This window comes from Ctenopharyngodon idella, chromosome 19 (assembly GCF_019924925.1).
Source record: "Ctenopharyngodon idella isolate HZGC_01 chromosome 19, HZGC01, whole genome shotgun sequence".
Taxonomy (NCBI): domain Eukaryota; kingdom Metazoa; phylum Chordata; class Actinopteri; order Cypriniformes; family Xenocyprididae; genus Ctenopharyngodon; species Ctenopharyngodon idella.
In genome coordinates this window covers 26,044,001-26,056,968 of record NC_067238.1, presented here as the reverse complement: position 1 = coordinate 26,056,968, position 12,968 = coordinate 26,044,001, and the positions used below count along the sequence as shown (strand labels likewise).

General features: G+C 37.4%; 1 protein-coding gene across 2 annotated transcripts in view; it reads left to right on the top strand.

Moving 5' to 3' along the window:
* csmd2 (CUB and Sushi multiple domains 2) overlaps nucleotides 1-12,273 on the top strand; it is a 291,911-nt gene extending 279,638 nt beyond the window's left edge. For both annotated transcript variants that reach the window (XM_051873150.1, XM_051873151.1), the window contains exons 61-71: nucleotides 23-196; nucleotides 774-847; nucleotides 949-1,060; nucleotides 1,282-1,461; nucleotides 2,507-2,572; nucleotides 2,730-2,891; nucleotides 3,468-3,580; nucleotides 4,576-4,663; nucleotides 6,469-6,601; nucleotides 6,705-6,882; nucleotides 8,315-12,273. In XM_051873150.1, coding sequence (XP_051729110.1) covers nucleotides 23-196; nucleotides 774-847; nucleotides 949-1,060; nucleotides 1,282-1,461; nucleotides 2,507-2,572; nucleotides 2,730-2,891; nucleotides 3,468-3,580; nucleotides 4,576-4,663; nucleotides 6,469-6,601; nucleotides 6,705-6,864 — 1,262 coding nt within the window. In that variant the 3' untranslated portion in view covers nucleotides 6,865-6,882; nucleotides 8,315-12,273. The remainder of the gene's footprint in view (nucleotides 1-22; nucleotides 197-773; nucleotides 848-948; nucleotides 1,061-1,281; nucleotides 1,462-2,506; nucleotides 2,573-2,729; nucleotides 2,892-3,467; nucleotides 3,581-4,575; nucleotides 4,664-6,468; nucleotides 6,602-6,704; nucleotides 6,883-8,314) is intronic.
* The last annotated feature ends 695 nt before the right edge of the window (nucleotides 12,274-12,968 follow it).

Genomic DNA, 12,968 nt, shown 5'->3' with positions numbered 1-12,968 from the left:
ATGAAATTGTCTTTCCCTGCAGCTGTATTTTGTGGAGATCCAGGGATACCAGCCCAAGGCAAGCGAGAAGACCGAGGGTTCACATACCTGTCCTCTGTTTCATTCTCATGTTACCCGCCTTTGATACTGGTTGGCTCTGCTCGGCGATACTGCCAATATGACGGAACCTGGAGTGGAACCCAGCCTTCTTGTATAGGTCAGAACTGATGTATTCATGGTTTCTTCACATTTCAAAAAACCTTTACTATTATTATTATTGTTGTTATTATTATTATTATTATTATTATTATTATTATATATGAGCAATATCACACAAGTAGAAAGTATTGAAAGGGACTTTTGTAAACAAATAACGTTGTTTTAGCACTGCTATGGAAAATTCCTTTAACTGTAAAAAGTACAAATACAAAGATCGCACAATCGGCTACAGCCGAATCACAGCCGTGCTGATATACAGGAATATTACACAACATTCTTATCAATGTTGAAAAAAGTTGTTACTTAATATTTTTGTGGAAACCCTGATACACTTTTTTGTGGATTTTTTTTTTTTTTTTCAAATAAATGCTGTTCTTTTGTTTTTTCTGTTTATCTCATATATTATATACCTCATCTCATACTGTATATATATACCTACATGTGTAATATCTGTACTAGATTGAGTCATATTCATATATGGTGACACTATACAGGCACCATGCTGTGAATTACTTCTAATTGTTTTTGTTGTTGTTGTTGTTGTTGTTGTTTATTTATTTATTTATTTATTACAGATCCCAGTCACACCAGCTGTCTAGATCCTGGCACTCCTCTCTTTGGCCACCAGAACAACTCTCAAGGCTACCAGGTGCTAAGCACATCACATGAGGGCTGTTTTCAATACATTTGGAGCTCTTTTTTTTTTTTTTGCTTGTCATTTATTGACTATTTATGTGTTTGTATCAACAGATTGGTAGTTCAGTATTCTACAGCTGCAGAAAGGGCCACCTTCTTCTGGGTTCCATCTCTCGGACCTGTTTGCCCAACCTCACCTGGAGTGGCATGCAGCCTGAGTGCATCGGTTAGCCGCAATATTAGCCTGATTTTTCTGTTACTATACATTTTGTTTGCATTTTTTAAATGTATTAAAACTTTAAAACTAATTATGTAATTATCTGTAGTGATTAAGGAAGTAGGGCAACCTTTTCTGATTTCAAGCAATTTTGTACAGGTTTTTTTTTTTTTTTTTATATAAATACACTTCCACGACGTAAGATTTTCTCTCTCCTTTTCTCTCCTCAGCTCATCACTGTAATCAGCCGGAGCTCCCCGCTCAGGCGGATGTAGGTGCCATAGAGCTGCCATCTCTGGGTTATACGCTCATCTACACTTGTCAGCCTGGATTCTACCTGGCTGGAGGGTCTGAACACCGCACCTGCAGGGCTGATGGCAGCTGGACAGGGAAACCTCCGTTGTGTGCGCGTATGTACAAAATGCTTTATAAATAAATGCTTGAGCCCACAAAGCAAAATATACTTGATTAAAATGAGATTTTACATGCAAATGTCTTTCTTTCTTTTTTTTTTAATGTCAAGAAAATGATCAGTTGCCTTTGAGCATGTTCATACCACATGTGTTTTAGTGTAGCCCATCTGCTTGATTCACAGATTTAATGATTTACCGTATTCAACCTCTTTGTGGTTTTTCTTCTCCACAAATGTTGATAAATGGCCACTTGCACCTGTTTCATCTTCGCAACTGGCATGATCGCTGTACCCAATTCATCATGTTATTGGTGAAAGTTCATATTAGTAGAGCTCTGATTAGCCCAGTGGATTGCATTGATTTGGTTTTGGACATCCCAGACTGCTTTAAAATATCCTCAGATAAACAGTTCCCATACAGTATTTACTGTGGCAACTGTGAGCATAGAGCAGAAATATAAGATTAACAATTTGCTTTTTACTTTGCTAAAGGAAGATGGCATTAGTCTCAAGTTAAAGCTTAAATGGATCACATTGTTGAAATATGTTGCTGAATTTTTTATAATAAAGCTATAAAAGCAGGGTTCTGGCCTTTTGAAGTTGAAGGATATTAACAGCACCTGTGGGAGTCCAGAGAGAGAGGCAACATAGTCTTATGACATCTAATAAAGCTGTTTTTTCCCCACTGTGTGTGTCCAGTCATCTTATAATGTCCTGCGAAGTAGACTTATTAAGTCATAACATATTAAGTGAGATTCCAAATCATAGATAATGTGTATGTTCTGTCCGAATGGTCCAAATGGCATAGGGAACAAGTGTACATCATGACAATGGGTTACATAAACAAACATGTTTAATATGTCACATTTTTTTGACATATTAAACATGTATTTATTAGAAATTATATATTGTATATATAAAATTTGTAAATAAATGGGGGAAAACATGTGTCACGGAAGCTTGTTTATTAGTCGAGCTTTGAAAAGGTCCTCTCTGCTGTATTCTCCCACTTCCTCTAACACCATATATCACTTATCCCATAGCTGATAACAGACCAAGTGGAAAAACTGTAGGAACCGTGCAAGAGCCGCCCAACACAAAGCTACCCGGTAAGTTTCACTGTCTACCATAAATTAAAATAATCTTTCAATGGAAGGCAAGTTAGTTCAAAATCCCCCTAAAATATTTTAGTCACTTGAATGTGTAATAACTCTTGTCTTTGTTTTTTTTTTCAATTTGTTCTTCTTTTCTGTGCCTTTATCTCAGTGCCAAGTGGGGTCTTTGCTAAGAACTCTCTTTGGAGGGGTTCATACGAATATCTAGGGAAGAAGCAGCCAGCAATGCTTAGCATAACTGCTTTTGAACCATTCAGTAATCGGGTCAATGGCACTCTCATGGACCACAGCGGAGTACAGCTTAATCTGGCTGGTGAGTGTTTTTTATTTTAACCTCACAACACATTTTACCAACCACTCATTTGTGACGCTTCGGCAGCAAGGTAATGGCAATTTTCTAGCTTGTACTGCCACGAGCACTGTGTTTTGTGTTCTCTTAAAAGGAGAAGTTCAGCCAAACAAATTCTGTATTTACTTATTCCAAACCATTTATTTTCTTGCATGGAACACACAAGAAAAATAGAGAATGATATCATATTAAGGGCCTCTACAGACTCAGGACTGAGTATCACAGTGCTCATACATTTCCTAAAATATCAAATAATTTGACATTTTTATGACAAAGAAAGATTAGTTCAGGTTGTAAAATAGCATATGGTGCAACTAATCAAAAACCTAATGATATTTGTGAATTCATGATAAAAAAATGCACAAAAAAAAAAAAATGAAATGTGTGCACACACATGCAAAACCATATGAAACCAATACAAAAAGTACAAAAAATATTTTTTATCGCTAACAATCTCATGACACCCATCAACACTTTTACTGTAGGTTCACCAACCTTTTAACAGCCTCATTCATGCACACATCCTCTCCATTCCTGCAGGTACCTATAAGAAAGAAGAAGCCCAGTTGTTGCTGCAGGTGTATCAGATCCGCGGTCCTGTGGAGATCTTCGTTAACAAGTTCAAAATTGACAACTGGGCACTGGACGGACATGTATGTATATTCCTCTTTCCGTTTCCTCTGATCTTCAATGCAGTTGTCACAGGAAGCCCTTGTGTGCAGTACGTCCATAGAATCATTATCCTGCCGTTTTGAAATGGATACTCCCTGCAGTGTGAAACGTGGAAATAATAATCATACATCTTTTCCACATCGTAATAGATTAGATTCAAATAGATTGTTTGCTTTGAAGATATTAAGCAACCACAGATCAAATATTTAAGCCACGTAGACGTGATTTAACTTGACCTAGCCATCCGATTGACTTATTCTTAAGTGGACTGGTTACTGGGGAAAAAGAAGCATCTTGCATTTGATTTCAACAGCTGTGCTTTTATGTTGATGCAAGTCCTTTCTGCTTTACGATGCATGCAGATGTAGTCTTCAGAAAGTCATGGTCTCACTTTGAAAGGAGGTTTCTGTGCCTTTACTGCAACCTGAGAGTGCTCAAAGTGTACTTCAATACTCACAGGCTGATGTAAGGGCTCTTGTCTAGGGCCAGACCTTGGGCTGCTTGTAACTACTGAAACCCTCAACCACACACACACACACACACACACACCTTGTCACTCCTGGGGATAGGAGAGCACCGACAAAGTTTTTCTTTTAATTAAAACGTCAGTTAAATCATTGCTGGGTAATCAGGGCCAGACGTCTCTACCCCCTTCCAATGCGCTCGGGACAAGCACCTGGGAGAGTGTAATTAAAAGTGTGGGCCATGAGTGTGTGGCTTTTGTGTGTGTGTTCATATAAGACAGAGAGAGAAAGAGCACAAGAGGTAGAGGATGAAGGAACAAGCTCGTTTTATATGTGCCTGTGTGTTTGTATTTGCATACGTACACGTTTTATGCCTCAGTGAGGAATGATGGGGAAAGTAAATGTCAAACATAAGTAGTCTTTCACACCACTGACACATTTTACCTTTCAGTGGCTCATTTTTGACATTTTGAAAATTTGTTACACTTACTGTTTTGTGCTTTTCTCCACAGGTGTCGTACATGCCTTCATCTGATTCATTTGTATACCAAGGCTTTGTTCGAGGAAAAGGCTTTGGCCAGTTTGGACTTCAGAGGCTGGGTATGTGTGCTCGTCTTACATGCATACGTACACCTCATTTGTTGAACCTTATTTTTTTAAAGGGTTAATTTCACCCAAAAATGAAAATTCTGTCATCAATTACCCCACCCTATGTTGTTCCACACCCATAAGACTTTTGTTCATGCATTACAAACAGGCATTACAAATGGCAACCCTTTGAGTTCTAGACAGACTCGATTCTACAGTATGTATATATATATAATATATATGTTGATTCAGTAAGGAATCGTTGTCAAAGTTGCAGTGAATTATTGAAAGTGATTGTAATCACTTGTGTGATGTGTGATAATGCACACATGCATATATATTAGCTAAATGTATTTGTTTATTTATTTATTTAATTAAAAAACAAAAACTATGAGCTATGTTTGTTCATACGCCACAGTTTAAATCTGCAGAAAACATCCATTCAAGCCACAGCTAACTGTACCGCTGTACCGCTAATTGTTCAACATAAGCACTCAAGCCGCCAGCCGCTAATAGCTCGAAAGTGGAACTTTTGACTGAGTTTCTGGCTGTTTCTCTCCGGTTATTCAGAATAGAAAGAATGCATGCTGTAGCCTACCTGTGACTGTGAGGGATGAGAGCGAGAGAGAGAGAGAGAGAGAGAGAGAGAGAGAGAGAGAGAGAAAGCATTCCATTCAGAAATGATAACCCTGTAATTTTCATCTTTACTCTTTACCATCCAATGTTAGAGCTTTGGAGCAAGAGAGAGAGAGAGAGAGAGTCTTGGAGCTCAGGTTTATCTGTGTCGGATGGTTGGGATACTCAAACAAATCAGTCCATTAAAAAAAAAAAAAAAAAAAAAACATATATATATATATATATATGCAAAAAAAAAAAAGGTAATAAACCCTTTCAGGGGTTTATCTGTGTCGGATGATTACTCAAACAAATCAGTCCATTAATTATTTGCATATAGTTGTCTTTTTTTTTTAAGCTGGCAAAGTATTTTAATATTGAATAAAATACACACTTCAGCTTTGAAACCATGAAAATGTCAAGTCTGTGTTGTTTCCTCTATAATTAATTATCAATGATTTGTTTAAAATGATATACTGTATACTGCCAATGCCGCCCACAACAGCTATCATGTATTATTATAATACAGTTTAGAAAGAGAGAAAGGAAAACTAGAGTCAGTCTAAGTATCTAGTGTACAGCTTGTGGAGGCCAAACCATGAACGGTCTGTCAAATCCTGCTGTAATGAAACAGGCGCGCCTTCATTTATAAACGACAGCTGTATAGACTCCTATCCCAACATCGTCAGACAGATTGAGCAAACAGAAGATTTATTAATAAGAGGGGCTGTAGTGGAAAGAGCATGTGTGTGCGCACACCCATATTCCATCATTTTATGTTGGTTTGATGAGCTGGCTCTATTGAGTTAGTTAATTGAATCTCCCACTTGCAGCCTTGATGTTATTGGGAAGCTTTTTGGCATTGTCTGATGAACAGGTGCACTGACACTCTCTTGTTGTTTAGGAAAGCTCTGTGGTCAAAATTGAAAAGTGAATTCAGAATGACTTCATCTTTGCCATGTCTTGATATCTGTAATTAAAAAAGCATTGTCAAGATAATGCAGTTTGACATCTCTCAAAAACACGTCCCCAAGTTGAGTTATACAAAACAGTGGGATATGAAGTTGCCCCATTTCATTTATTAATTTCTTATTTGTATCATGGTTTAAAATCAATTCGAACGCATGCTTTGACATAAAGCTTTTCACTTGTGGCTAGTTATTGTTATTTTCTAAATGATTTCTTTGTATGTTATTTTACAGAGGGCCTTGATCCAAATGGGGAGAATACAGGCTATAACTTTGCCTCCAATAGCAGTTCAGTGGCAGCAGCCATTTTAGTGCCTTTTATTGCCATGATCATAGCAGGCTTCGCTCTGTATCTCTACAAACACAGGTAAAGCAGTTTACGAAGAATGTCATTCATTGTAAATTAATTTATGTAAGTATTATAGATCACTCCTCCAGAATATTTGTTAATAAGTCTTACTTACTTTCAGAAAAAGGCCCAAAGTACCCTTCAATGGTTATGCGGGCCATGAGAACACCAACGGAAGGGCGACTTTCGAAAACCCTATGTATGACCGCAATATCCAGCCCACTGAGATCATGCCCAATGAGACAGAGTTCACGGTCAGCACAGTGTGCACAGCAGTATAGCGACCGCTCTAGTCAAAGGTGAGTCTTCAACCAGAAAGATCCATTCTCTGTGATCTGCCTGCCTTTGATTGATTAGTTATGACTAGGGTTGTGCAGCAGAGCCTGTATCTGTGACAATCTCAAAATTATGTTGTTTTGTTTTGTTTGTTTTATGTTTTTTGCTTCGGGCACATACCTAGTTGTGACATTGTAGCCAAATATGCTAGCTAATAACCATGTTTCAGGTGGTGATCAGGACCCCATTTGCCTCAGAACTACATTTTGGAACAGCCTTTGCATCAGGAGCGTGTCTCCATAGGAAGTACATCAGGTTTTGGAACAGATATTAATTCGTTCCTTTGAAACAGTATCCTATCTTTGTGAATTATGAGCTGGTAACGCTGTATTTTTTTTTTAATTACTTTTTTTTTTCTAGAAGAACTTGTTAGGCATTTTTCTAGATTTCAGCGTCATACTGTGACCTTAGCTTTCTGCATCCACATCTAACGTGCTTCATTAGACTACTGTACAAACTAGCATGGCAGATGAAAAGGTTATTGCCAAGCACATATAAAATCTTGCAATGTAATAAGCCAAATGAGGACGTAGCCCTCAGGGAAAGGGAAGAAAAGCAATATATCCTCACATAGTTGCTTTGGAATGATTTAGTGGCATCATTTGCTGTATATTTCTGCTATTATACCCAAACTGCCTTTTCAGCATATAGCTTGTGTGAATGTTGAGTGGGGAGTGGGGGAATTAAAACTGGAGAAATTTTACTTCTGAAACTGACTTTATCGCCCTAGTTTTGCCCTCAGACAAAATGGAAAACAAACTGCTGAGGCAAGGGGATAAGGATAGAGAAGTATTGAATTTTAATTTATTTATATCAGCTGTTATACCCTCTTCAAAGTTTTTTTTTTTTTTTTTTTTTTTTTTTTTTTTTTTTTAAGAGCACCTAATCTAAGCCACAGACTATGAACTTGGACAGGATTTGTAATTGGTTTCCCCCCTGTATCCCATGTATTTATGTCTTTTCTGCTGATTTGAGCCTGAAACCCCTCTTTCTCTGGTTTTTCTTCTTTTTTCATCATGTCCATCTGTGTTTTTCTTTCTTCTGACATTCTGACAAGCAGTGTTGGGCAGTAACCAACTAAAAGTAGCAATGCTATTAACTACATTTTTCGGTATCGTAATAGTACCTCAGCTGTTTTTAAAATAGCTTTTCCAGTAATGAGCTACTTTTGAAAGAAAAATAGCAGTAATCAAATGCACTGTCAATTGGGAGTTGTGATTCAGCTGCTTCAACATAGTTAGCTACTTTTTTTTAGTAACTTATAGTGTGGCTATAGTAAATTTGACAGTAGTTGAGTAGCTTGTCACTTGAGATGTTTTGAAGTAGTTTCTCCAACACTGCAGACAAACATGTCTTTTCTACTCTTAATTCCTTTTCTCTTTCCTCTTTTCACAGGCTGGATATAATCTTTCCCTCTCCACACAACTATTCCCATAGTTATGAATGGGCCGCACGGATGGACTAAAGAGGAGGATTGTTTTGTTTTTCATTTGTAAACCAATTCCAATTGTGACAAAAAGTGACAAACCTTGATAACGATGCCGTAAAAATGCATCAACAGAGATGCACTGATAAAGAACCATGTCAGTGTTTGCTAGCTAAAACTCTGTTCCTACACACTTCTGCTGTCTCCTCTTTTTTCCTTCTGAGGGAACGTCCTGTTTGACTGTGGCAGCGCAAAGGGACACATGTGAAGCTCACAGTCGTCGCTTGCCAAAAAAAGACAAGAGGTACATTGTTCGGTCAAACGAAGGCCGCCCATTCTTACTCTTGAGGTAGAGGAAGACTTCATGTGCAGGAAGTCAAGAGAAGCATGTTGCTGGAGAGTTGAAGCTTGGTTTTACTTTTTTCTATGGAGTGCATTTTGGCTTGTTTTAACCCATATCCACCTCAAACTAAAATCACAAACAAGCGCAGACTTCACTGAGGACACTCTCTCTGACAACCTCCCCATCAGTTCTCTGAGCATGTTACGCCACACCTCGATTTGAAGAGGAATGAGATTCAGAGGCTTATTAGAAGACATGGATTCTAGCTGTAGCACCTCTTTTCTCATTCCAGCCAGAAGGAACAAGTGTTCTCACACCATCTTATCATGATCACGTCTGAGAATGGACAGTCCAACCCTCCGAGCAGCCCAGCGGAGAACATGAAAGGACACGGTGCACGTGTTTTTGTGTTCAGGGGCTTTATGAAGCTCACTTCATGGCCATTATCTGCTGTTATTTCCTTTTTCCCCACATTGACAGAAGAAAAGCAGCCCACATCGGAGGGTTGGATTTCATCTACAGTATATTACCCAGGAGGGCCATCTAAACCCCCTCCTCATGCGTCTGGATGTTCTGAGTTGGATATTCTTGGTTTATGGGCTGGGATACGTCGATTAGCATTTATAGATATTCCTGATGTCAGGCAGATTTTAGATGTCATTGAATGCCATGGATCAAATGATTTTCATACATAGATTAAAAAAGCAACACAGCCCTTGAAGAATTGAAGTACGGAGGTAAATATAACTTGAAACGTGTCTTTCATAACCAGGGGAAGGTCTGCTTTCGGTCCTCAGGTTTTGAAGTCAAGGATAAGGATGACGGTTTTAGTCAAAAGGAGCCAACGCCAAATGAGCGTGAACATATTTAATCTCTGTAGCTTTGTGTCATAATCTCTTTCCCTGCATATCCCTCCATGTCATCCGTGCCCACTCCACACTTATGATAAGCAAAAGGGGCTTAGAAATCACTAATCCAAGGCCGGTTGTTTATTTGCATGCATTTGCCCCAATAACTTGATGGGAAGGTTTGAAAATGAGCAACAGCTTGGGAAGTTTACAACTTTCCAAGTGGAGAGAGATAGATCTGCATACTTGATAACTTACATTTTGTTGTCAGAGTACACTATATTCTGAGAGCAGCATATAATGGCCGGTGTTATTGAGATTTGTAGTTCAGTTATTAGATATTATTGTCGCTGCTTGTTTCTGCATCATTCGGTTCGATTTTCTTGTCTTGTGGCCTCTGATGCCGGCATTTACTTTCCACTGGGCATTTAAATTCCTCCAGTTTATTTGCTGTACTGTTCAACTTTTGAAATCAATCACTGATATAATTGCTTCTACAGGTTTATTACTTTTGAAATCGGTAGCCTATCATCGTTGCGTTAATGTGATATTACCCAGAGATTGTTTCAATTGTAAGTTGATCGAAAAAAGCAAAGATTGTATTTCCCTTGGGATTTTATAGGCCAGGAGTTTAGCAAGTACATTATCTTCAACCTATTGACTTCAACCTAAGACTGTCATATGGCTGTTCTTTTTAGGGGAATTTCATTTTGAATTGCTTTATCAGTGTAGATGGCATCTTAAAGCATTTGCCACATATCAGACATCATTTTGTTCCAGTTTATCTAACACTAACTTGGTGTTTTACATTGTTTTACAGTTGCATTTTTACGTCTCAGCAAACCTACAACAATAGCAATGCTGCCAGATTTATAACATTCTGACATTAGAAATAGCTCCTTTTAAAATCCTACAAAATTGCACTTTGCTAGTGATAACACACACACAAATCAAGGCACAAGGGCTTCAAAGTCATCTCCTCTACTTCATTTTTCATCCTTATATGTGTATATTTCCCAAACTGTTGTTGAAGTATCCAGGCAGCCCGTGTTTCATACTTGTCCATCTGTTTCTCATAACAGTGCCTTGGTAACTCTATATGTGGTGTATCTAATCTCTTCTTATTGCTCCATTTTGGTTATTATTGCGCACTGGTCAAGAGCTGCCAGTTGCTAGGGGAGAATTTCAAAGACGCTGCTTCTCTGTTTTCTCTGGTAGAGAGTCAAGTCTTTGTTATTCTTAGCTTAAGAGAATCACACAAATACAAAAATAAAGTCCAGCACCTCAAAACGTGCAGTTAATTTACATCTTCACATAATTCTTTAGGTTAGAACCTGCACTTAAGAGACCTATGGTGCTGCTTTGCCAAAGTCTTATACACATATATAGAGAGAAATCCAACCAAAATTAAAAGCATTACAGCATTTACAGTATTATTTATAGCATTTAGCAATGCTAACAGTGAATATTTTTGTCAGTGTTCCAGTCTGTAGTGTCGTGATCACTAAAACAGACATGCTCCCTTCACAGAACTGATGTGTTTTCAGTGTCAGGCCGTTTTGATTAGCCCAAAACTGGTGCTTACGTCTTCATGTGACAGCCCTCCATGTTGCCCGACATAATCACACATATATACACTAAAATGGAGAGCAGCATCTCAATTAATTTACATTGTCACATGACAGCCCTTTTCATTAAGGTTTTGTTAGCATGACATGAAAGTGACCTTGTGTTTTTAGTCTTGTGTGCTACAAGCTAATTCGGAAAACATATTTGTGTCATTTACCAGTGTCTTTCAAAGGTGAGATGTTTGGATGTAGACAATATCTGAATTGTACTGAATGTATTTTTAGTTTTGGAAATGCTATATCTGCTATACATATGGTGAACATCCAACAAACTATGTAACTGTCCCTTAAAAAAACATATCGGAAAAGCGGCACCCCTAAAATACTGCATATCAATATATTTGAATTGCACACTTCAGCTTATATTGAAGAAGTATATGAAAATATTGTACTACAAGAAGAACATATCAGTTTTGTGTGGAGGTCAATGTGAAAATATCTTGGTATGCACTTTTCCAGCTTTTTTTTCGTCCTTTTATTCTCATTTTGAGAACCACAACCATGCGTTTCTCTCCAGTAGGTAAGAGGTACGAGCCCAGCCTTGAAGGACTTTTAAAGGACTGCTCTGCTCTGGCTATCCAAAGCCTAAAGGAATACAGTCAGTCTTGAGTTACGTACTTGACCAAAAGGATTTTTTTGAACAGTGACTTTCAAACTTTCAAGGACCTTAATGGAGCGGTCCGTTGCGGATATCCAGACAGAGACTCTGACGCTGAAAGGAGTACTAATGAATAGAAACCTTTTTTTGTACAGAGATATATTTTTATGGAAATAAATTTGTAATATAAAAAAAGAGAAAGTGTATTGACAGATCTGTAAATGTTTTTCATTATTGTAGTACAAATGCTAGTGGGGATTATAAAAATATATATATAAAATATATATATACAAAGACAAAATAGAGACAAAGGTTTTTTTGTAAATGTAAAAACGATGTATATAGAAGTTTACATATTGTAAATATGTAATACCCAACATGGCTTGTCTGCAATATATAAAATGTATTTTATCTGTCTGTATATGATGCTTTGCATTGTGTTTCAGCTTATTCTACTTTCTTGAACTTGAAACCTATTTTGAAGTTTTTTGGAATAAAAAATGAAATCATATGTGTGCCTGGTAATGCTTTGTTGTGTGGCAGGTTTGTAAGTTGAATGCATGATAATGAAACTTTGGCTAAACAGACCTTTCATACCTTTATTTGTCAAACAAAATGGTTTCTGAAGAAAAATGTATTCATATATGTCTATTTTTTAGCATATGATTCAATTTCTATAGAGTGCTGCAGGGATGACGTATTTTTGTAGACCAAAACCCGAAAACGAGTTAGCATTTTAGCACTTGCATCGTCCAGAATCAATGTTTGTTTGTTTTGTTTGATCGTTCACCCAAAAACAAAAATTTTGTCGTCATTTACTCACCCTCAAGTTGATCCAAACCTGTATGAATTTCTTTCTTCTGCTGAACACAGAAGAAGATATGTTGAAGAATATGAGTAACCAAACAGTTTCCCCATTGACTTCCATAGTATGAACAAAAACTGTTTGGTTACCGACATTCTTCAAAATATCTTTTGTGTTCAACTGAGAAATAAATTCATACAGGTTTGGATCAACTTGATGGTGAGTAAATGATGACAGAATTTTTGTTTTTCTTCAATCGATTCTTTCTTTTAGGAGACCATAACTTTTTTTTTTTTGTCGTGCACTTTGATCTTTAAAACGTAGCAGATTTTTTTACATTTACATATTATTTTCAAATGTATAATCCTTGTTGTTGTTGCTCACTATAGTTGGTATTGTGG